We start from the raw sequence: 25,325 nt of genomic DNA on the forward strand, positions 1-25,325 counted from the left end.
AGCAAAAGATTCTAAGTCATACTTTTTTTAAAGAGAAAAGAACACTGAAAAATTCCAGCCTAATTTTACATTGACTTCAAGATTAATGGAATAATTTATAATTTAAGTATTGTTTTTGATATAAAAAGCTATACTATGCTTTTGATATGATCTTATATGCACAATATACTTTATTGAAATAATGATATTTATAGAAATTATATACCTAACATTAAAAGTTTATTTTTGGTTTGCTGATTGGACACAGCAAAACTTTTTTTTTTCAAATTTGATCAATTAAATAGTTTTCTAATTCTGTTTTATTGACCTTATTGGGATGCTAGTTTTCTTCATGTAGTTTATTCGTGTTTTTTATGTATTTTCCCATATATTTATAGTTCTTTGAATTCATTCTTGAAATTTTATAGCATTTTATATATTTTCAGGGCTATATACTCAATCATACGAGCTCATGTGGAACATGTGTTCTGGCAGTATGTTCCACAGAATTTAAATTATACACTTCTAAATGCATTATTATGTATTTATCATATAGTTTTACTGTTCTGCCTTACAAAATATAATAAAGAAATGAGAGTTTATGTCAGTTAACAAAGGAAGAAATAGAATTAATGTTTAGTTGCTTGTTAGTAATAACAAATTTACATGACTGAGGAAAACCACAATATGCTGGTGTTTTATAGATATGGGGGCGGAAGAATTATGTGTATATTTTATTAAAAGTGAAAGTTCTTGGAGCCTAGAACTTGAGACTCTGATGAGGCAAATTCAGAGTTGGAGAGGTAGATTTAGGGTTGGAACTGACAAAATATACTTTTAATGATGCAGCAGGCTGAATCTTATGTTCAAGAATGCTTGGGAAACACTGTCTATTGTTTAATTTTAAAATATCCATCTAGAATCTCTAAAATTAAAGGAACTTTCCTACTTATCATCCTGACAAATACAAATCTAGTGGATCTATATAGGGTAAGGGCAGTGATGAACAGAATCCATGAAAACTTGTTAAATTGAGCTGTTCTGTTTTCACCAGTCATTTAGGGCCAGACATTCACAGCATGTTTGCAAAGGGAAAACATTAACAACCATGTTATTACATTGCCATTCTCAATGTAATATCCAAGGTTAATTGATTTTACTACCTAAGTCTTTGTTATAGAATGTTTTAGCTTCCTAAAATATTAAAGGTAGGTATTGAGAGAAAGTAATCAAGTTGCTTGTTTTCACCATTTTCTCTTCTATTTTCTTTGCTCCAAAACATAAAGTTATTACAGACTGTCAATAATCTTAATTTTAGAGTCTAAAAATGTTTTATATATTAAGATTTTAAAAATAAGCAGTATTTTAAGACATAAATATTTTCATTCTCTCCATGAGCACTTCCTTTATTCAATTATTTATTTCCATTTGCTTTTATAGATAAAAGGAGATCTATATTATAAAATATTCAGGAAATCTTGAAAATGTTCTTTTCTTTATTCTGTTACTGTCAATGATTGCATGACAATTTTTAGAATAAGTGTTTGGGCAAAGTAATTATAATCTGTTAAGTAGATAGTGCTTATACACAGATATACAATGTAAAAATTAGTTAGATTATTGGACTGTTCTTTGCATTCAGGTCTGAATAATAATCTCATTTACTGTAGAACTCCAGTTTCTCTTTTGAAGAAATTTAACTGCAAGATTACAAGAATGATCTTCAAGACTGGAATATTCATATTACTTGACTTGCCATATATTTTGGCAGTCATATTAACAGTTATTTTACTTTGGAGCCACCAGGAGGCTCTCAACACCTAGTATTTTCAGGCTTTGCATAATTTTAGCTTTTTTGCACTTTGATTCAACGCAGTATTTAGTAGAATCTCTATTGATATAAATAAATCAGAAACTTTTTAAACACACAAAATATACTTCAGCATGAAGTAACTATTATCATTATATTCAATTTTAATGTTCGAAAGCTCTTTAGGAGGATGATTGGCCTAGTATTCATTTTTTTAAAACTCAACAGCACTTTTATAAAGTGATTTTATATTTTTTCCAGTTAATGTGCCAGATTTTTGTTGTACTTCTTGACTTATGTAAATATTTGTAAGAGACTTTGTCATAGGATTTATTTTTGTGGGGAAATTTAATACAGAACAATCTAGGGAAAAATGCTTTAACGTTATTTCAGGACATTATGATGATAGCAGTAGCATCTGTTTTTGATGTTTTATTGCTATAGAATTCAGCGTCTCAGAAATTTCTGAGTATAAAAGCATTAACATGTTTCCAAGTTGTATAAATGGATCAGTGTGTACCTAAGTCTGTAAAAATGTGTTTTCTCTAGTACTGCACCACAGTATAATATAAATAATGCCTGAGTATGGTGGTAAGTGCTCTGATGGCATACACATTAAAGAGTATCTCAGGGTGATCTCATGAAATTGGCTTCTGTGTGATTATCAGTAAATATAAGCTTTTAAATATAGTTCTCACATATGAATACAGTCAAAATCTGAGAAGAGATGTATTTCATTCAGAAGACTTGAAAATTTTATTGTATTAACTAATAAAATCATATTTGAAGAAATGTATTTTGAATAATGTTTATTTCAAGTGAAAATAGTAGGACATAACTGATTAGAGAATTACAAAATTAAATGAATATGTCTTCACTTTTTCTCTACAGGGTGGGCCTGGTTCTTCTGGGGCCAAAGGTGAGATGGGTGATCCAGGTCCTCAGGTAAAAATTAACCCATTTCACTTATTTTATATTTAAATTTATTTTATCTATTATGGTAATTAAAGGGTCTGCCATTTGTTTTAGGAGTAAAGAAATTACTTACATGGCCTTTCAGCTTCCATCAACTTCTTTAACTGAAAAATCTCTAATGGTCAGTTGACTGCCAATAATTTGATTAATTTAAACAATAGTAGAAGAAGATAATAAGCTAGAATTGTAAAGTCTTGATAGTAAAAGGTCTTCTGAATATTAAATTGGTTTAAAATTGTACAGAGCAAAGCAGAACCATTGCCATTGTACTTATAGCAGCCCTGATACAAGCCTAAAATGTTTCCTGTGGAGACCAAATCTAATACATTCTCTCAGAAAGGATGTTTAATATAGCTAAAAGAAGCTTACTTTAAGTTCTTTGTAGAGCTGAGGAAATTAAGGGAAATCAAGAACATCTGAGCTGAAATTCTTAAAAAGACCTTACACATTTTTGCATGTGCGTGTGTGTCAGTCTCTCAGTCGTGTCCAGCTCTTTGAGGCCCCTGTAGCCCGCCAGGCTCCTCTGTCCATGAGATTACCCAGGCAAGAACACTGCAGTGGATTGCCGTTTCCTACTTCTGAGGATCTTCCCAACCCAGGGAGAGAACCCACGTTTCCTGAGTCTCCTGCACTGAGCCATCTGGGAAGCCCTACAGTATATTTATATGGTGCCAAATTTAAAGTATTCTTTTTCCTTGAACGATAAGTAGATAGAAACACACACTGTAAACACATTATGGAATATACTTATTCTAGAAAACTGAAAACAAAGTATCATGTACTTTTAAAATCCATTCATTTTTTTAATGAGAATGCTTCCTGATTTACTCAATATTTTGAGATTCAGATTGGCTGCAGGAGCTTTCAAGTGGTCATTTGTTTTTTCCTTTTTTAAAAAAATCGATTTTACTTTAACAATATTATAGTGTAAAAGTGAATTTGAACATCTATATGCATTTTCCCTAACTACCCTCACAATCATTTGGATATTGAACGGTTACAGAACCCCAAACAATTACTTGATACCACTTTACAGTCACATCTTCCTACTGCTAATAGCTGACTGACTGCTGATCTGTTCTTCACCATTACAGATTTATGTTTCCAAGAATATCATATAAATGAAACCATACATTATGTAATCTTTTGAAACTGTCTTCTTTCACTCAGCATAATTTGTTGTAGTTGATGAGCATATCCATAGTTTATTTGTTTTTGTTACTGAGTTAATATACCCATGTTTGGATGCACCACAGTTTATTTTGAAATGAGAAAAAAATCCCCTAAATTGAGAAAGATATTTGAGTGACACAGAATGTGAGAGCTTTCTTTTCCATGCCTGTTAAATATTGTCATAAATGGATGGAAAGCATTTGTACCTTAACTGAGAATTACATTAAAAAATTGAATAAAAATATTGAAACATTAGGAAATTTAGCCTTTTACAGTTTATGAATTTCTGGATCCAACTCACCTCTTTACAAAATGGATGAATTTGAAAACATGCTGCAGCAGTTTTCATGGTCTTTGTAGTTTTCCTTAATTCCAGTGAGATGCAATATCAAATGAAAGATCATTGTCATTAAAAACTAACAAAATTTGCCCTGTTATTATTGCTCCTTGCCTTCCAGTTGAGGTATAGGATAGAATTTTTTTCTACAGTGTTTTTAAGCTATATTCTTTTAACCTCTAACTATTAGGCAACTTTAATTTCATGTTTCTATAGTCAGTGTGTCAAAGTTATAATAATTATTTGTAATTTCAAATTCGTGTTACATTTTCTACCACAATCATTAAATTCATATTGTTTACACTTAAAAAGGGCTGCTATGCTATGTCGCTTCAGTCGTGTCCAACCCTGTGACGCTATGGCCCACCAGGCTTCTCTGTGCATGGCATCCTCCTGGCAAGAATACTAGAGTGGCTGGCTGTGCTTTCTTCCAGGGGATCTTCCCAACCAAGAGTCAAGCCTGCATCTCTAAAGTCTTCTGCATTGGCAGACAGGCTCTTTACCACTAGTGACACTGAAGGCCTATGTAATATTTCTAATGGATCTGTATGTTATCTATTACAAGCTGTGTAATTTTATTCTTAAAACATGTATATTAATTCATAAATAAGACATTGTATGTTGATATAGCATTGTACTGAACTACCTCAAGAGAGATACTAAGGATTTTAAAACTTTAATCTGAGATGGCATGGCACCAGTCAGTAATTGAATTCGAGTTTGACAAGTCATCTTCCAGAATTTTGTAGATGAGTGAAAGAAATGTGTACCAGGCACTGTGCTAAACTGTAGAAGTATAAAGGAAAACAAGATTTAGTCCAAAGTTGCAATGGTTAACAATTAAATGGGAGACTCAACTATGGAAACAAAAACAAAAAACAGTTACAATCAAATGTGATACTTCCAATAAAAGAATAAATATCTAAGAGAAGATCTCCTTAAATGAAGGGAAATTTGAAAGCAAAAGGATTAGAAAGAGAAGAGGAATGAAATGAAGTGCTTTCAGTCAAGGGAAATGTAAAACCCCAAGGTCTTGAAAATAAATTTAGTAATTGAGAATTTTTTAAGTTTAAAATATCATTTTGCATTCCTTTTGTTTATATGTAATCACAGGTTTATATAAACTTAATAAAATAGTATGACTTTTTCTGGCAAGGAGCCATGTAGAAAAATTGATTCTCTTATCTTCTTGCTTTATTATGGACTTTTATACAAGAAAGAGTTTGTGTGTGTGTGTGTTAAAGTGATTAAGGTAAAACTAAGAAGATATAAAATTCTAAAACCATTTCTCTATGTGATTGAGTTTACAGATCAGGAATTCTATAAAATTAATTAAATATGATGTTTTAATATAGGGTCCACGTGGTGTCCAAGGTCCTCCTGGTCCAACAGGAAAACCTGGAAAAAGGGTATGATTTGCTTTCATTGAGCATATTGAGGGCATCTGAAATCATCAGTTATTTTATTTTCTTTTACTCTGTGCTATTTGGAATCCTTTTTGCTTAGTCATGTTCTTGGTACTATCAGGGTCGTCCGGGTGCTGATGGAGGAAGAGGAATGCCAGGAGAACCCGGGGCCAAGGTCAGGAACTCATCTCATATGTTTATATATTCAGATCTCATATCTCAGTTTCTCCTGAAATTTTTATATTTTAAAATAAAGTTTCCTGATATGAAATAATATTTCATATTCAAATTACAGTTCAGAAATAAGTTCAGAATATGACGTTGTTGATGATGGTGATGATGATGCTTTTACAGGGGGATCGAGGATTTGATGGACTTCCAGGTCTACCAGGTGACAAGGGTCACAGGGTAAGATATACTATTCTATTGCTTTTTATACAGGGATAATATAAGAATACTATGAAATATTTTAAATAGCTACACTAAGAAATAAGGAAATTAAGTATTTGTGAACTCATGTAAATTAGTACATCTAAAAGATACATGAATAAATATGTTTTTTAATTTTTTAGATGTTAAAATACTTATTTTACATAAATATAAGTTGAGGCAGAATCTTTATGTACATGTATGTGTACATGCTTGAGTCTTGTTAGACTCTTTGTGACCCTCTGGACTGTAGCCTGCCAGGTCCTCTGTCCATGATTTTCCTGGCAAGAATGCTGGAGTGGGTTGCTGTGCCCTCCTCCAGGATGTATTGTATATGCAAAACGTATTTACAGAACAAGTATAGAGATTTAATTTTGCCTCTAATTTTTTGATAATTACCTCAATTTCTTTCTTACATTTTGTCTATGGATATATTCAAAAGACACCTGCAGGCAATCTGTAGTTAATATTACAATATACTGGGCAATGTATTTTATTATACTTGTTAGATGGTTTTGGTAGATTGAGATACCATAGACTACTTCTTTGTGATAATATAAGTTTATAGTTCAATGCAGGAGTTTATAATTTACTAGGGTTTATTAACAACATACAATATTGAGCAACAATCCAGTCAGTAGTTTTAGTGGGAAATTAAGCCAGGATGTGGTCTCTCATAAAAGATCAACTTTGGATCTTCACATTACTTTTCTTCAAAAATTAAAAATAAAGGTGAGGCAATCTTTAGGAAAATTAGAAAATGTGAAAAAAAGAAAGATAAAGAAAAGAAAGTCTCATGAAAGTTTAGCAAAATATCTAGTGTGTGCATGTTGAGAGAAATACATAATTTTTTTTAATGAAGCTTTGTTAGTCTTCCAGAACTGTACTGAATTGATGAGAATTATTTAAGAAGCAGAAAAAATTTAAATAAAAATCAGCAAAGTGCATCCATGCACCATGAAGACTGAAGACAATCTTCAGCAAAATAATTTTGTTAGTTTGTAATAATTAAAAGTCTGAAAATTATTTGGATATTTTATTTATTTATTTTTGTTTTCAAAATTGAAGGAATGTTTTCCTTGCATACTAAATTGTAATGCCAGTTAATATAAAATTATGACTTATCTCTGAAGTGTTTTCAGGAGAGAAAATAAAACATAAGTTTTTCTACCAAATGTTTCATTACTTTTGCAAGGATAGCTGTAGGATAGAGTTATAAATATTATGGTTTACTTCAAATTCTAATTGTATTTGGATTTCTTTAATAGGGTGAACGAGGTCCTCAAGGTCCTCCTGGTCCTCCTGGTGAAGATGGAATGAGGGTATAAGAAAGTTCATTTCTTTTAAGAAATATTTAAAATTAAAACATTAAACAAAGCCATGCTGAAATGTTGCATTGTCTGATCACATCACTATCCTATTCATTATGTCCATGACAGGGAGAAGATGGAGAAATAGGACCAAGGGGTCTTCCAGGTGAAGCTGTAAGCAACTTTTCTTTTTTTTTTTTTAAATAATACCCTATTTAGGAAGAATAGTGCTTGGTGTTACATATATAAAGTCAATAATGAATTGCAATCTTACTTAGCCTAACCAGGTAATTTGTATGTGAAAAAACGTTTAAAAAGGATACTTACAGCTCTTCTTTCATTAAATCTTAGAAAATTGAGAGAAAAAAAATGTGGGATATAATAACTACAAAGAGAGATAAGAAAGCCTTCTTAAGTGAATAATGCAAATAAATAGAGGAAAACAATAGAACAGGAAAGACTATAGATCTCTTCAAGAAAATTGGAGATACTAAAGGAACATTTTATGCAGAAGTGGGCACAATAAATGACAGAAATGGCAAGGATATAACAAACACAGAAGAGATTAAGAAGAGGTGGCAAGAATACACAGAAGAACTACATAAAGAAGGTCTTAATTATGCAGATAACCATGATGATATGATCCCATATAAGGCCAGATATTCTGGGATGTGGAGTCAAGTGGGCCTTAAGAAACATTACTTAGAACAAAGCTAGTGGTGGTGATGGAATTCTAGCTGAGCTATTTCAAATCCTAAAAGATGATGCTGTGAAAGTGCTGCCCTCAATATGCCAGCAAAATTGGAAAACTCAGCAGTAGCCACAGGACTGGAAAAGGTCAGTTTTCATTTCAGTACTAAAGAAAGGCAAATGCCAAAAAATGTTCAAACTACCATGCAGTTGTGCTCATTTCACATGCTAGCAAGATGATGCCCAAAATCCTTCAAGCTAGGCTTCAATAGTATATGAACCCAGAACTTTCAAATGTACAAGCTAGATTTAGAAAAGGCAGATGAACCAGAGATCAAATAGCCAACATTTGTTGGATCATACAAAAAGCTAGAAAATTAAAAAAAAAAAATCTACTTCCACTTCATTGACTACACTAAATACTTTGACTGTGTGGATCACAACAAACTGGAAAATTTTTGAGATGGGAATACCAGACCACCTTACCTGTCTCCTGCGAAATCTGTATGCAGGTCAAAAAGCAACAGTTAAAACCAGACATGGAACAACAGACTGGTTCAAAATTGGGAAAGGAGTACAACAAGGCTCATGCTTTCACACTTTTATTTAATTTCTATGCAGAGTATATCTTGCAAAATGCCAGGCTGGATGAATTACAAGCTGGAAACAAGATTGCATGGGGAAATATCAACAACTCAGATATGCAGATGATAATACTCTAATAGCAGAAATTGAAGAAGAACTAAAGAGCCTCTTGATGAAGATGAAAGAGGATAGTGAAAAAAGCTGGCTAAAAGTCCAACATTCAAATATCTAAGATCATAGCTTCCATTCCCACCTCTTCATGGCAAGTAAATGTTGGGAAAGTGGAAACAGTGACAGATTTTATTTTCTTGGGCTCCAAAATCACTGTGGACAGTGACTACGGCCATGAAATTAAAAGACTTTTACTTCTTGGAAGTAAAGCTATGAGAAACCTAGACAGCATATTAAAAAGGAGAGACATCACTTTGCCAACAAAAGTCCCTATAGTCAAACCTATGTTTTTTGTAGTAATTATGTACCGATGTTAGACTTGGACGGTAAAAAAGGCTGAACACCAAGGAATTGATGCTTTTGAACTGTGGCACTGGAGAAGACTCTTGAGAGTCCCTTGGACAGCAAGATGAAATCAGTCAATCCTAAAGGAAATCAACCCTGAATATTACGTGGTAGGACAGATGCTGAAGCTCCAGTACTTTGGCCCCCTGATTTGAAGAGGCAACACATTGGAAAAAATCCTGATGCTTGGAAAGATTGGGGGCAAGAAGAGAAGGAGAAGACAGAGGATGAGATGGATAGATGACATCACCTACTCAATGGACATTGAGTTTGAGCAAATTCCAGAAGATAGTGAAGGACAGGGAAGTCTGGTATGCTACAGTTCATGGAGTCACAAAGAGTTGGTCATGACTGAGCAACTATGTCTGAATTTGGCAAAAAGGAGTTCATGATCTGAGCCACAGTCAGCTCCTGGTCTTGTTTTTCTTGACTGTATAGAGCTTCTCCATCTTTGGCTGCAAAGAATATAATCAATCTGATTTTGGTGTTGACCATCTGGTGATGTCCATGTGTAGAGTCTTCTCTTGTGTTGTTGGAAGAGGGTGTTTGCTATGACCAGTGCATTTTCTTGGCAAAACTCTATTAGTCTTTGCCCTGCTTCATTCCATATTCCAAGGCCAAATTTGCCTGTTACTGCAGGTGTTTCTTGACTTCCTACTTTTGCATTTCAGCCCACTATAATGAAAAGGACATCTTTTTGGGGGGTTAGTTCTAAAAGGTCTTGTAGATCTTCATAGAACCGTTCAACTTTAGCATCTTCAGCGTTACTGGTTGGGGCATAGACTTGGATTACTGTGATATTGAATGGTTTGCCTTGGAAACGAACAGAGATCATTCTGTCATTTTTGAGATTGCATCCAAGTATTGCATTTTGGACTCTTCTGTTGACCATGATGGCTACTCCATTTCTTCTGAGGGATTCCTGCCCACAGTAGTAGATATCATGGTCATCTGAGTTAAATTCACCCATTCCAGTCCATTTTAGCTCACTGATTCCTAGAATGTCGATGTTCACTCTTGCCATCTCTTGTTTGACCACTTCCAATTTGCCTTGATTCATGGACCTAACATTCCAGGTTCCTATGCAATATTGCCCTTTACAACATCAGTCCTTGCTCCTATCACAAGTCACATCCACAGCTGGGTATTGTTTTTGCTTTGGCTCCATCCCTTCATTCTTTCTGGAGTTATTTCTCCAATGATCTCCAGTAGCATTTTGGGCACCTACTGACCTGGGGAGTTCCTCTTTCAGTATCCTATCATTTTGCCTTTTCATACTGTTCATTGGGATCTCAAGGCAAGAATACTGAAGTGGTTTTCCATTCCCTTCTCCAGTGGACCACATTCTGTCAGACCTCTCCACCATGACCCACCCGTCTTGGGTGGCCCCACACAGCATGGCTTAGTTTCATTGAGTTAGACAAGGCTATGGTCCTAGTGTGATTAGATTGACTAGTTTTCTGTGATTATGGTTTCAGTGTGTCTGCTCTCTGATGCCCTCTTGCAAAATTCTGCCCTCTGATGCCCTCCTTATTGCCAATTTCAGACTTAAATTGAAGAAAGTAGGGAAAACCACTAGACCATTCAGGTATGACCTAAATCAAATCCCTTATGATTATACAGTGGAAGTAAGAAATAGATTTAAAGGACTAGATCTGATAGATAGAGTGTCTGATGAACTATGGACTGAGGTTCGTGACATTGTACAGGAGACAGGGATCAAGACCATCCCCATGGAAAAGAAATGCAAAAAAGCAAAAAGGCTGTCTGGGGAGGCCTTACAAATAGCTGTGAAAAGAAGAGAAGTGAAAAGCAAAGGAGAAAAGGAAAGATATAAGCATCTGAATGCAGAGTTCCAAAGAATAGCAAAAAGAGATAAGAAAGCCTTCCTCAGTGATGAATGCAAAGAAATAGAGGAAAACAACAGAATGGGAAAGACTAGAGATCTCTTCAAGAAAATTAGAGATACCAAGGGAACATTTCATGCAAAAATGGGCTTGAAAAGAACAGAAATGGTATGGACCTAACAGAAGCAGAAGATATTAAGAGGTGGCAAGAATACACAGAACTGTACAAAAACGATCTTCACAACCCAGATAATCATGATGGTGTGATCACTTACCTAGAGCCAGACATCCTGGAATGTGAAGTCAAGTGGGCCTTAGAAAGCATCACTATGAACAAAGCTAGTGGAGGTGATGGAATTCCAGTTGAGCTATTTCAAATCCTAAAAGATGATGCTGTGAAAGTGCTCCACACAATATGCCAGCACATTTGGAAAACTCAGCAGTGGCTACAGGACTGGAAAAGGTCAGTTTTCATTCCAATCCCAAAGAAAGGCAATACCAAAGAATGCTCAAACTACCACACAATTGCACTCATCTCACACGCTAGTAAAGTAATGCTCAAAATTCTCCAAGCCAGGCTTCAGCAATACGTGAACCGTGAACTTCCAGATGTTCAAGCTGGTTTTAGAAAAGGCAGAGGAACCAGAGATCAACTTGCCAACATCTGCTGGATCATGCAAAAAGCAAGAGAGTTCCAGAATAACATCTATTTCTGCTTTATTGACTATGCCAAAGCCTTTGACTGTGTGGATCACTATAAACTGTGGAAAATTCTGAAAAAGGTGGGAATACCAGACCACCTGACCTGCCTCTTGAGAAACCTGTATGCAGGTCAGGAAGCAACAGTTAGAACTGAACATGGAACAACAGACTGGTTCCAAATAGGAAAAGGAGTGCGTCAAGGCTGTATATTGTCACCCTGCTTATTTAACTTATATGCAAAGTACATCATGAGAAACGCTGACTTGGAAAAAGCATAAGCTGGAATCAAGATTGCCGGGAGAAACATCAATAACCTCAGAAATGCAGACGACACCACCCTTATGGCAGAAAGTGAAGAGGAACTAAAAAGCCTCTTGATGAAAGTGAAAGTGGAGAGTGAAAAAGTTGGCTTAAAGCTCAACATTCAGAAAACGAAGATCATGGCATCTGATCCTATCACTTCATGGGAAATAGATGGGGAAACAGTGGAAACAGTGTCAGATTTTATTTTGGGGGGCTCCAAAATCACTGCAAATGGTGACTGCAGCCATGAAATTAAAAGACACTCACTCCTTGGAAGAAAAGTTATGACCAACCTAGATAGCATGTTGAAAAGCGTTTTGACATTACTTTGCCAACAAACGTCCGCCTAGTCAAGGCTATGGTTTTTCCAGTGGTCATGTATGGATGTGAGAGTTGGACTGTAAAGAAAGCTGAGCTTCAAAGAAATGATGCTTTTGAACTGTGGTGTTGGAGAAGACTCTTGAGAGTCCCTTGAACTGCAAGGAGATCCAACCAGTCCATTCTGAAGGATTTCTTTGGAAGGAATGATGCTAAAGCTGAAACTCCAGTGCTTTGGTTATTGGAAAAGGCTCTGATGCTGGGAGTGATTGAGGGCAGGAGGAGAAGGGGACGACCGAGGATGAGATGGCTGGATGGCATCACTGACTCGGTGGACATGTGTCTGAGTGAACTCCGGGGGTTGGTGATGGACAGGGAGCCCTGGCGTGCTGCAATTCATGGGGTCGCAAAGAGTCGGACACGACTGAGCGACTGAACTGAACTGAACTGAGAGACTAAACAACAACTTGCCATCCAAAAAACCTTATCCAGTTTTTGTTGCTGTTTATTTTTTTTTTCCATTTTTTATTTCAATATCTCTAGATTTTTTTATTTTTTTAGTATAAACTAGTATTACTGGTTACAAAAAATGAGGTGCTTGCTACTCCTACTACCAAAAATGAGGTGCTTAGTATATATCAAATACAACTATAAAATTTATTAAATTATATCCTTTTTTCCATTGAATTTTAGAAATGATTTGGAAAGGTTTACTCAGATCTAGTCAATCAAAGATCAACACTAGAAGCAGACCTCCTAGTTTTACTGCTAGTTTGCCACATTATCAGTTCAGTTCAGTTCATTTCAGTCTCTCAGTCATGTCCGACTCTTTGCGACCCCATGAATCGCAGCACGCCAGGCCTCCCTGTCCATCAGCATCTCCCGGAGTTCACTCAGACTCACGTCCATCGAGTCCATGATGCCATCCAGCCATCTCATCCTCAGTTGTCCCCTTCTCCTCCTGCCCCCATTCCCTCCCAGCACCAGAGTCTTTTCCAATGAGTCAACTCTTCGCATGAGGTGGCCAAAGTACTGGAGATTCAGCTTTAGCATCATTCCTTCCAAAGAAATCCCAGGGTTGATCTCCTTCAAAATGGACTGGTTGGATCTCCTTGCAGTCCAAGGGACTCTCAAGAGTCTTCTCCAACACCACAGTTCAAAAGCATCAGTTCTTCAGCGCTCAGCCTTCTTCACCGTCCAACTCCATACATGACCACAGGAAGAACCATAGCCTTGACTGGACGGACCTTAGTCGGCAAAGTAATGTCTCTGCTTTTGAATATACTATCTAGGTTGGTCATAACTTTTCTTCCAAGGACCTGTCAATTCAAAGGCACAGTGTGTTTGTATGTGTTAGTTGCTCAGTTGTGTCCAACTCTTTGCAACTCCTTGGACTATAGCCCACCAGGCTCCTCAGTCGCTCAAGTAAATATAGCAGTAAACCATACTGTTGACTTTTTTGAAGGAGGGAAAAGTGGAGAAGGGGAAGAAGAGAAGAAAATGATTGCTTAAATCATAATAATTTTAAAAGTCATGAAAGTGGTTTCTAATCTTCCTAATATAGTCATCCAGCTGTTTCTTTCTCTCAGTAGAAATATTCTCTCAAGATTGAATTTACCTAAATGTAAAAAAACTGAGAATCAAGACTCTTTGTGTAGTCTGTTTGAATTATAAGATTTAAAAAGATTCAGTGTTGCTATTCAAATTGGAAAATGGCACAAAAGTTACTTACTTAAAGCTTTAAAATATTTCCTATATTGAAAGTTTCATAAGTGATTCATATGTAATTCCATAGACTCAAAGATACAGTTTCTATATTAAAGACTCACTCATCCGTTTTGGCTTTTGGTTCAATATAAACACTAGGAAATTGTGTCACAAAAAATGCTATTTTAAATGCCCCTTTTGGTGTGTTAAAAGAGGATGAATAAATATTTTAATCAAAACATTACATTAAAATGTATTTATTGAAAAGACAAGGCATGTTTTGAAGGCATTTTTTTTTGTTTAATCTGTTTCGTTTTTACTCCTAGGGTCCACGAGGTTTGCTAGGACCAAGAGGAACTCCAGGACCTATTGGACAGCCTGTATGTATTGTTGAAAACTTTCAAAATGTTCCAGGGAAAGCTTATTGCCAGAGTCTTAAAGCCCGAAAGCTGTTAAAGCTTTCAGTAGGCAGCCAAAGTTTCAGTATTATAATCTAAGACCTAATGATGCTGCCTATCAATTTAACTGAGTGTATTCACTCCACCTGCTTCGTTCTCTTCTCTTCCTTTTAGTTTATGTATTTTATTGTTTTTCCCAACACACAGTAGAAAATACTGCCAGGATGTCTCCATGGACATGGAGAGGAGAGTATAGACCTTGCTTTTTCTCTCATTTCCATTGAGTTCTAAAATGACTTTTAGTTACCCTAGGTTACTGGGTATCATGCTATTAGGTTAGTTTTTTATATTTTCTATTGTAGCATCTGAACTTGTATACACTCATGTATAATCTTTTCTTTATTGAAGGGCATAGCAGGTGTGGATGGCCCCCCAGGACCAAAAGGGAACATGGTATGTACAAGATATCCATAAAGTAACTCATTTCTGTAATCTAAATACTAGCAAACCATTTTTGTTGCTAAATCTAAAATTAAGGTTTCTTACAATGTTTTGCCAAATTCTTTTGCTAGCATTAATATTTTGCAAGATTTTCCAGATTCTCTAAAGAGAAACATGATATGGGGACTGTTTTTCAATCCGAAAGACAAAACCTATCATGTGAAATAGTTCTGTTAAAGACTCTTTTCCATTTTCCTATGTCAGGGTCCTCAAGGGGAGCCGGGTCCTCCTGGTCAGCAGGGAAACCCAGGACCTCAAGTAAGTACAAGCCATCACAGCTTTTGTTAAGGTAATGGGGGAAGACGGTACCGTTATACAAGAAAATTGACAGCCTCAAAATTTTCTATTTAGGGCTGATAGTTTATGTATCAATGTACAACGCTCATTCTATTTTATTCCTTAAAAAATTTTTTTGAACAAATTTGCAGCGGCTTTTCTTTCTTCCAAGAGTAAAATGAGTCATTCAGTGTTCATGGAATGCCAGGATACCTGCAGGAGGGTTCTGAATAGGTTCACATTACAGTTCCATTGCTAAAAGAGTAGCTTGTATAAAACTACACAGTGTTGTAAAATCTTCTGGAGAATGTGGGTGATATATATATATACTCATAGGTCATTGCATGTAATATAGAGGGCTAATCGTAAAAGTGTGTTCTTATGATGTGATACTTGACTTATGAAATAAATTCTTTTAAAATAGGGTCTTCCTGGTCCACAAGGTCCAATTGGTCCTCCCGGTGAAAAAGTAAGTTCATCTGTTGTCCTAGTAATGTCTGGTAAATGAGCTTGTGTTGTCAATCTTGAGGAGTAAGGCCTGCCTTTTGCTTTTGATATTTAAATGGCTTAGCATGTAAGGAATTAATCTAGATTTAAATCATGAGCATACGGGTGAGCAGAAGCCATTCATTTGTCTCTGAATTGTAAATGATAACATTTCACAGAGTTTCCATTTGGATAGCTTCCTAATATGACATTCTCAGCTATATTAATTTCATTAATGTACTGATATGAGTGAGTGCTTTCTCTTTATTTTGGTTCTTCTCTCATTTCTCATTATTTAAAACATGTGATTAGGTTTTCCTGTGACAAAGGGCTTTTAACAAGATCTAATTAAGGGAAAATTGTGACGTTATCATTGCCACCATTTTTCATGGAAAAATGGCAAATGATGTTCTTGTTAAAATTCAGTCTAGATCAAAGCAAGAGTAAGTCTTTAATTAAAGAGATGTCTTTTTTCCCCTGTCTCCCCTGTCAGTTTCTTTAAGTAGTATTTTCTATTCCCTATAGTTACAGCACAGTGTTACCTGTTCTTATATAATTTTTTTCTTATTTTTGCTGATTTCTATAAATATGTGATTTTTTAAATTACCAACTTTATTGGGGTTAATTTCATACCATAAAATTTACTCTCTTTAAGTCTGTCAATCATTTTTAGGAAATTTATAGAACTTTGCCACAATCACATTTTTAAAATATTTATACCAGCCCAGAAAGAAAGCTTGCATCAATTTCTACTCCTGAGTCCACCCACAAACCTACACAACAATTGGTCTGCTTTGTATCTTTATACATATACCTTTTCTGACCATCTTCTGTGAACAAAATATATGAATGAAATTAACTTTTGAATTTAATCATATGAATAAATATAGTATGTGACATTTGTGTCTGGTATCTTTTATTTGAAATAATGTTTTTGAGTTTTATCCATATGGTAGCATATATCAGTACTTCACTTCTTTTTGTTGCCAAACGGTATTCCTTTGATTGAATATTTTGTGTACTTATTCAGCAGTTGAGAGAAATGAGTTATGTACACTTTTCAGCTATTATGAATAGTGCTGCTTTGAATATTTCTACAAAGATATTTGTGTAGACATTTTAAAAATTATTTTTGTTAGATAGTTAGAAGTGGAACTGCTGGGTATATGATAAATTCATGTTTAACACTTTAAGAAGTTTTAAGATTGTGTTTCAAAGTAGTTGTACCATACATCCTTCCTCAAAATTTATGAGGATTTCAGTTTTCATTCCAATCCCTGAGAAAGACAAGCCAATGAGTGCTTAAAATACCACACAATTGCACTCATCTCACACGCTAGTAAGTGAAGTTGCTCAGTCATGTCCAACTCTTTCCAACCCCATGGACTATAGCCTGCCAGGCTCCTCTGTCCATGGGATTTTCCAGGCAAGAGTGCTGGAGTGGGTTGCCATTGCCTTCTCCAGGGGATCTTCCCAACCCAGGGATTGAACCCTGGTCTCCCACATTGCGCACAGATGCTTTACCCTCTGAGCCACCAGGGAAGCCCAAAGTGAAGTCGGTTAGTCATGTCTGACTCTTTGCAATCCATAGACTGTATCCTACCAGGCTCCTCTGTCCATGAGATTTTCCAGGCAATAGTACTGGAGTGGATTGCCATTTCCTTCTCCAGGGGATTCTTCCCAACCCAGGGCTCGAACCCTGGTCTCCTGCATTGTAGACAGACGCTTTACTGTCTGAGCCACCATCGCATGTGCTAGTAAAGTAATACTCAAAATTCTCCAAGCCAGGCTTCAACAATACATGAACTGTGAACTTCCAGATGTTCAAGCTGGTTTTAGAAAAGGCAGAGGAACCAGAGATCAAATTGCCAACATCCGTTGGATCATCAAAAAAGCAAGAGAGTTCTAGAAAAACATCTATTTCTCCTTTACTGACTATGCCAAAGCCTTTGACTGCGTGGCTCACAATAAACTGTGGAAAATTCTGAAAGAGATGGGAATACCAGACCACCTGACCTGCCTCCTGAGAAACCTATATGCAGGTCAAGAAGCAACAGTTAGAACTAGACATGGAGTAACAGACTGGTTCCAAATAGGAAAAGGAGTATGTCAAGGCTACATGTTGTCACTGTGCTTATTTAACTTATATGCAGAGAACATCATGAGAAACACTGGGCTGTATGAAGCACAAGCTGGAATCAAGATTGCAGGGATAAATAGCAATAACTTCAGATATGCAGATGTCACCATCTTTATGGCAGAAAGTGAAGAAGAACTAAAGAGCCTCTTGATGAAAGTGAAAGAGGAGAATGAAAAAGTTGGCTTAAAGTTCAACATTCAGAAAACAAAGATCATGGCAACTGGTCCCATCACTTCATGGGAAATAGATGGGGAAACAGTGGAAACAGTGTCAGACTTTATTTTGGGGGGCTCCAAAATCACTGCAGACGGTGACTGCAGCCATGAAATTAAAAGACGCTTACTCTTTGGAAGGAAAGTTATGACCAACCTAGAAAGCATATTCAAAAGCAGAGACATTACTTTGCCACCAAAGGTCCATCTAGTCAAGGCCATGGTTTTTCCAGTGGTCATATATGGATGTGAGTTGGACTATAAAGAAAGCTGAGCACTGAAGAATTGATGCTTTTGAACTGTGGTGTTGGAGAAGACTCTTGAGAGTCCCTTGGATTGCAAGGAGATCCACCCAGTCCATCATAAAAGAAATCAGTCTTGAATATTCATTGGAAGGACTGATTTTGAAGAGGAAACTCCAATATTTTGGCCACCTGATGTGAAGAGCTGACTCACTTGAAAAGACCCAGATGCTGGGAAAGATTGAAGGCAGGAGGAAAAGGGGACGACAGAGGATGAGATGGTTGGATGGCATCATCGATTCAATGGACATGAATTTGAGTAAACTCCAGAAGTTGGTGATGTACAGGGAGGCCTGATATGATGCAGTCCATAGAGTTGTAAAAAATTGAATGCAACTGAGCAACTGACCAGAACTGAACTGAACTTGTTTTTTCACATGCTCAGCTGTACTAACTTTGTTTCTCTCTTTAATTATGGTTATTTTTATTGGTGTGAAATAGTACCTTATTGCAATATTAATTGGCATTTCCCTAATCACTAGTGATATTGGGCTTATTTTTATATGCTTTTGACCTTTTCTATATATTCTTTGGTCTTCCCTGGTGGCTCAGCAGTAAAGAATCTGCCTGCAATGCAGGAAACACAGGTTCAGTCCCTCAGTCAGGAAGATCCCATGAAGAAGGAAATGGCAACCCACTCTAGTATTCTTGCCTGGGAAATCCCATGGACAGAGGAGCCTGGAAGAGGGTCCAGTCCAAGGGGTTGCAAAAGAGTCAGAAGTAACTTAGCAACTAAGCAACAACAGCAACATATATTCTTTGGTGAAATATAAATATAAATATATATATATATATATATATATATATATATATATATATATATATATATATTCAAGTCCTTTGGTAACATTCTAGCTGAGTTACTTATTATTAATATTAAGAATTAGCATATAAAACTTGTTGCTGTTCAGTCACCCTGTCATGTCCTACTCTTTGCAACCCCATGGACTGCAACACACGAGGCCTCCCTGTCCCTCACCATCTCCCAGAGTTTGCCAAGTTCATGTTTACTGCATTGGTGATGCCATCTGGCCATCTCCTCCTCTGACACCTTCTTCTCCTTCTGCCCTCAATCTTTCCCAGCAGCAGGGACTTTTCCAATGAGTCTTCTGTTTGCATCACATGACCAAAATACTGGAGCTTCAGCATTAGGATCAGAGTGAATATTCAGGGTTAATCTCCTTTAGTACTGACTGATCTGATCTTTACGTTTTGGGGCTCCAAAATCACTGCAGATGGTGACTGCAGCCATGAAATTAAAAGACGCTTACTCCTTGGGAGAAAAGTTATGACCAACCTAGAGAGCATATTCAAAAGCAGAGACATTACTTTACCAACAAAGGTCTGTCTAGTCAAGGCTATGGTTTTTCCAGTGGTCATGTATGGATGTGAGAGTTGGACTGTAAAGAAAGCTGAGTACCAAAGAATTGATGTTTTTGAACTATGATTTGGAGAAGACTCTTGAGAGTCCCTTGGACTGCAAGGAGATCCAACCAGTCAATCCTAAAGGAAATCAGTCCTGTATATTCATTGGAAGGACTGATGTTGAAGCTGAAACTTCAATACTTTGGCCACCTGATGAGAAGAACTGACTCATTGTAAAAGACCCTGATGCTGGGAAAGATTGAAGGCGGGAGAAGGGGATGACAAAGGATGAGGTGGTTGAATGGCATCACTGACTCAATCGACATGAATTTGAGTAAATTCCAGGAGTTGGTGATGGACAGGGAGGCCTGGTGTGCTGCAGTCCATGGGATTGCAAAGATTTGGACAAGACTGAGCGACTGAACTGAACTGAACTGATCTGATCTCCTTGCAGTCCAAGGGACTTTGAGAAGTCCTCTCCAGCACCACAGTTCAAAGGCATCGATTCTTTGGTGTTCCACCTCCTTTACGGTCCTGTTCTCACATCCATACATGACAATAGGGAAGACCATAGCCTTGAATACACGGACCATGTCTGCAGAGTAATATCTCTGCTTTCAACACTGTCTAGGTTTGTCATTGCTTTCCTGCCAAGAAGCAATTGTCTTCTGATTTCATGACTGAGGTCACAATCTGCTGTGATTTTGAAGCACAAAATGGGGAAATCTGTCACTCAGTTCAGTTCAGTTCAGTTCAGTCGCTCAGTCATGTTCTACTCTTTGTGACCCCATGAATCGCAGCACGCCAGGCCTCCCTGTCCATCACCATCTCCCGGAGTTCATTCAAACTCACATCCATCGAGTCAGTGATGCCATCCAGCCATCTCATCCTCTGTCGTCCTCTTTTCCTCCCACCCTCAATCTCTCCCAGAATCAGAGTCTTTTCCAATGAGTCAACTCTTCGCATGAGGTGGCCAGAGTACTGGAGTTTCAGCTTCAGCATCATTCCTTCCAAAGAAATCCCAGGGCTGATCTCCTTCAGAATGGACTGGTTGGATCTCCTTGCAGTCCCAGGGACTCTCAAGAGTCTTCTCCAACACCACAGTTCAAAAGCATCAATTCTTCAACTCTCAGCTTTCTTCACAGTCCAACTCTCACAACCATAGCCTTGACTAAATGGATATTTGTTGGCAAAGTAATGTCTCTGCTTTTCAACTTGCTGTCTAGGTTGGTCATAACTTTCCTTACAAGGAATAAGCGTCTTTTAATTTCATGGCTGCAGGCACCATCTGCAGTGATTTGGGAGCCCAAAAAGATAAAGTCTGACACTGTTTCCACTTTTTCCCTATCTATTTCCCATGAAGTGATGGGGCCAGATGCCATGATCTTCGTTTTCTGAATGTTAAGCTTTAAGCCAACTTTTTCACTCTCCTCTTTCACTTTCATCAAGAGGCTTTTTAGTTCCTCTTCACTTTCTGCCATAAGGGTGGTGTCATCTGCATATCTGAGGTTATTGATATTTCTCCCGGCAATCTTATTCCAGCTTGTGCTTCTTCCAGCTCAGCGTTTCTCATGACGTACTCTGCATCTGTCACTCCTTCCACCTATTCCCCTTCTATTTGCCGTGTGATAATGGAGCTGAATGACGTGATCTTAGTTTCTTATTATTTAGTCTTAAGTTGACTCTTTCATCCTCCTCCTTCTCCCTCATCAAGAGGCTCTTTAGTTCCTCTACACTTTCTGCCATAAGGGTGGTATCATCTGCATATCTGAGGTTATTGATGTTTCTCCTGCCTACCTTGGTTCCAGCTTGTAGCATCCAGCCTGGCATTTCTCATGATGTTCTCAGCATATAGGTTTAAAAAACAGGGTTACAGCAGACAGCCCTGTTGTACTCCTCTCTCTACCTTGAACCAATCAGTTGTTCCATACATGGTTCTAACTGTTGCTTCTTGACCCACATACAGGTTTCTGAGGAGGCTGGTAAGATGGTCTGGTATTCCCATCTCTCTAAGAGCTTTCCACAGTCTGTCATGATCCACATAGTCAAAGGCTTGATCATAGTTGAAGAAACAGAGATAGATGTTTTTCTGAAGTTCCTTTGCTTCTCTATAATCCAGCAAATTTTCACACTTTTATCTCTCATTCCTCTTCCTTTTCTAAACACAGCTTGGACATCTGGAAGTTCTTGGTTCATATACTGCTGAAGCCTAGCATATAGGATTTTAAGCATGACCTCACTAGCATGGGAGATGTGTGCAATTATTCAATGGTTAGCACATTCTTTGGTGCTACCCTTGTTGGGAACTGGGATGAGGATTAACCTTTTCTAGTCCTGTGGCCAGTGCTGGACCTTCCAGATTTGCTGACTTAATGGCATCCTCCTTTAGGAATTAGAATAGTTCTGCTGGAATTTGATCGCATGCACTCGCTTTATTAATAGCAGTGCTTCTTAAGGCCCTCTAGACTTCATACTCCAGAATGTCTGGTTCTGGGTGACTAACCACACTGTCATAATAATTCAGTTCATTAAGATTTTTACAATACAGTTCTTCTGTGTATTCTTTCCATCGTTTCTTGATCTCTTCAACATCTACTAGGTCTCTACCATTTTTATCATTTATTGTGTCCATGTTTGGGCAGAATGCTCCCTTGATGTTTCCAGTTTTCCTGAAGAGATCTCTAGTCTTTCCCCTTTTGTTCTTTTCTTCCAGTTTTATGCACTGTTCATTGAAGAAGGCCTTCTTGTCTCTTCTAGCTTTTCTTTGAATCTGCATTTAATTGGATGTATCTGTCCCTCTCTTGCCTGCTTTTCATTTGTCTTCATTCTTTGCTATTTGTAAAGCCTCTTCAGATAAACACTTTGCCTCTTGCTTTCTTTTTCTTTGGTATGGTTTTGTTCACCACCTCCTGTACAATATTAAAGACTGCTGTCCATAGTTCTTCAGGTGTAGTGTTATCTATATTTAGTCCGTTGAATCTATTCATTACCTCTACTGGGAATTCACACAAGATTTGATTCAAGTCATATCTGGCTGGCTTAGTGTTTTTCCCAGTCTTCTTTAGTTGAGGCCTGAATTTTACTATGAGAAGCTGATGATCTGAGCCACAGTCAGCTCCGGGTCTTATTTTTGCTGACTGTATACAGTTTCTCCATCTTCAGCTATAAAGAAATGAAATCAATTTGATTTCAATATTGACCATTTGATGATGTCCATCTGTAAAGCTGTCTCTTGTTTAGCCTTTGCCCTTCTTTATTTTCATATCAAACTTAAGTGGTCTCTAAAGTGCTTTTTTTCTGTGTGCTTTCTATATGATTACAGTATTAGAGGGCTACTGGAGATAGTTGATTTATTTAAAATATTAAGCACCGAAGGTGCTTTAGATCAGAGATTTTAATCTGGACCACTCTTATCATATCTTAGATTAACTCATCATAACCATATTATGTTTGTAATAAATTGTACTTGAGGCATGTGCTTATTAAATTTTGTATAATAATATCATCCCTGCACTGGAGTCTTAGAGGAAGAATTTGCTTTTAAGGAAAGTTGGTGTATCTGAATTCACTATGTTGAGACACAGGTAAAATATAGGATCTGGTTCACTGTCCTTCTTGTGGTAGGAAGAGAGCTATCATTAAGCATAACCTGCTTCTTTTTCTGCTTTGAACATATCCAGCTCTTGAGTTCAAAGACAGTCTCTTTCTATCAAAAGGAGAAAGAACATGAAAGAAATGTGTTTTATTTATTTTGCATCTATGGTATATATTTTATTTGAGATTTGTGTTCTGTTTATTCTGGCTCAAGAGCCTTGTCTTTCAAAACTTGGTGAATAATGTTTTTAATCAGATTGTGCAACCCACAGTTAAATCTCACAGTTAAATATAACTTAAGAAATGTCATATATTTTTAATTCCCAATAAAATTTTTATCATGTTATTGTTGCCTGTACTTTTATTATATTTGGGGTAAAATATTTTATAACATTAAGTTGATTAACCAAACTGGATGACCACTATATTGCTTTTCTGACATGCAATAACTTAAATATACTTTTATGTCCTGTGATTTAATTTATGCTCTCAGAATTTCCTTCACTCATATTAATTGCTTTACAGAAAACAAATGATATTGTATAACTCTGTGAGCTAAAAAAGAAATAGCAAGACACAAAACAAATAGTTCGGTTTAGTTCAGTTGCTCAGTTGTGTCTGACTCTTAGCGACCCCATGAATCGCAGCACCACAGGCATCCCTGTCCATCACCAACTCCTGGAGTTCACTCAGACTCACGTCCATAGAGTCGGTGATGCCATCCAGCCATCTCATCCTCTGTCGTCCCCTTCTCCTCCTGCCCCCAATCCTTCCCAGCATCAGAGTCTTTTCCAACGAGTCAACTCTTCGCATGAGGTGGCCAAAATACAGGAGTTTCAGCTTTAGCATCATTCCTTCCAAAGAAATCCCGGGGTTGATCTCCTTCAGAATGGACTGGTTGGATCTCCTTACAGTCCAAGGGACCCTCAAGAGTCTTCTCCAACACCACAGTTCAAAAGCATCAATTCTTTGGCATTGTGCCTTCTTCACAGTCCAACTCTCACATCCATACATGACCACAGGAAAAACCATAGCCTTGACTAGATGGACCTTAGTTGGCAAAGTAAACAAATATTAGTTAAAGGCAAAGACTTTGAAAATATGGCTAAAGATCTGAATTCATTTATATTGCAACTCTTGTGATATATTAGCATTGGTTAATTACTCAAAATCTTAGATGATGAAATTTCATGAAATTGCTTGAGAATTAAGATGGATAGTATACATATAAATATATATTATATATATCATATATTGCTTAATATAGTACATAGGAGAACAACAAATTTTAACTATTTTATTAAACTCCCAAAAGTATAGCATTCATTCATTTAAATGTATTGCCATTTCTTTATGGAAATAACAAGAAGTTAAGAAAGCAGACAAAATACTGTACTGTCATAGAGCTTCCATTTTAAAAGAAATGGATCGATTTTAACTTGATTTAAAAAATCCTATAGTACAAGACTTTTAGTATTTCTAATCTACACTCAAATATATAGCAACAACAACAACCAAAAATAACATAGTATTATACACAAGGTCATTGTCGTAGAAATATCATGTCTGCTGGAAATAATAATTATGGAACTAATTTTGCCTTTGTATTCTACATTTTGCTTTGAAGAAATAAGTATATTGTACTGAGAGCAAAAAATGATTTAAGTGAAAGGTAAAACACTGTCATAAAAGAATCAGGATTTTATAGCAGTTATTTTATAATATTAGATTACTTGACTGTATATGACTTTGCACATTGGTGAAGAGTATTGAAACCTTTAAATCCCATAAAAATGAGATGCAATTAAATTCAGTTATAAAGTCCAGATTATTTATAGGTTGTTTTTTGTTGTTGTTGTTCCATAGTGATTTAAATGAGGCTTCCTTGTTAAACTCTGTACTATCCATATACATGAATACAATGCTTTTCTTAAATACTGTTTGAGAATGGAAAACTCCGTTTA

The 25,325-nt window shown here is 36.6% G+C and overlaps 1 protein-coding gene across 1 annotated transcript in view; it reads left to right on the plus strand.

Annotated features, from left to right (window-relative positions):
- The window catches only part of COL11A1 (collagen type XI alpha 1 chain), a 222,042-nt gene that overhangs the window by 83,177 nt on the left and 113,540 nt on the right, over positions 1–25,325 (plus strand). The window contains exons 15-24 of the mRNA XM_052638265.1: positions 2,681–2,734; positions 5,630–5,683; positions 5,802–5,855; positions 6,035–6,088; positions 7,378–7,431; positions 7,549–7,593; positions 14,414–14,467; positions 14,894–14,938; positions 15,191–15,244; positions 15,687–15,731. Of these exons, the coding sequence (XP_052494225.1) occupies positions 2,681–2,734; positions 5,630–5,683; positions 5,802–5,855; positions 6,035–6,088; positions 7,378–7,431; positions 7,549–7,593; positions 14,414–14,467; positions 14,894–14,938; positions 15,191–15,244; positions 15,687–15,731 (513 nt within the window). The remainder of the gene's footprint in view (positions 1–2,680; positions 2,735–5,629; positions 5,684–5,801; positions 5,856–6,034; positions 6,089–7,377; positions 7,432–7,548; positions 7,594–14,413; positions 14,468–14,893; positions 14,939–15,190; positions 15,245–15,686; positions 15,732–25,325) is intronic.

This window comes from Budorcas taxicolor, chromosome 3 (genome assembly GCF_023091745.1).
Source record: "Budorcas taxicolor isolate Tak-1 chromosome 3, Takin1.1, whole genome shotgun sequence".
Taxonomy (NCBI): domain Eukaryota; kingdom Metazoa; phylum Chordata; class Mammalia; order Artiodactyla; family Bovidae; genus Budorcas; species Budorcas taxicolor.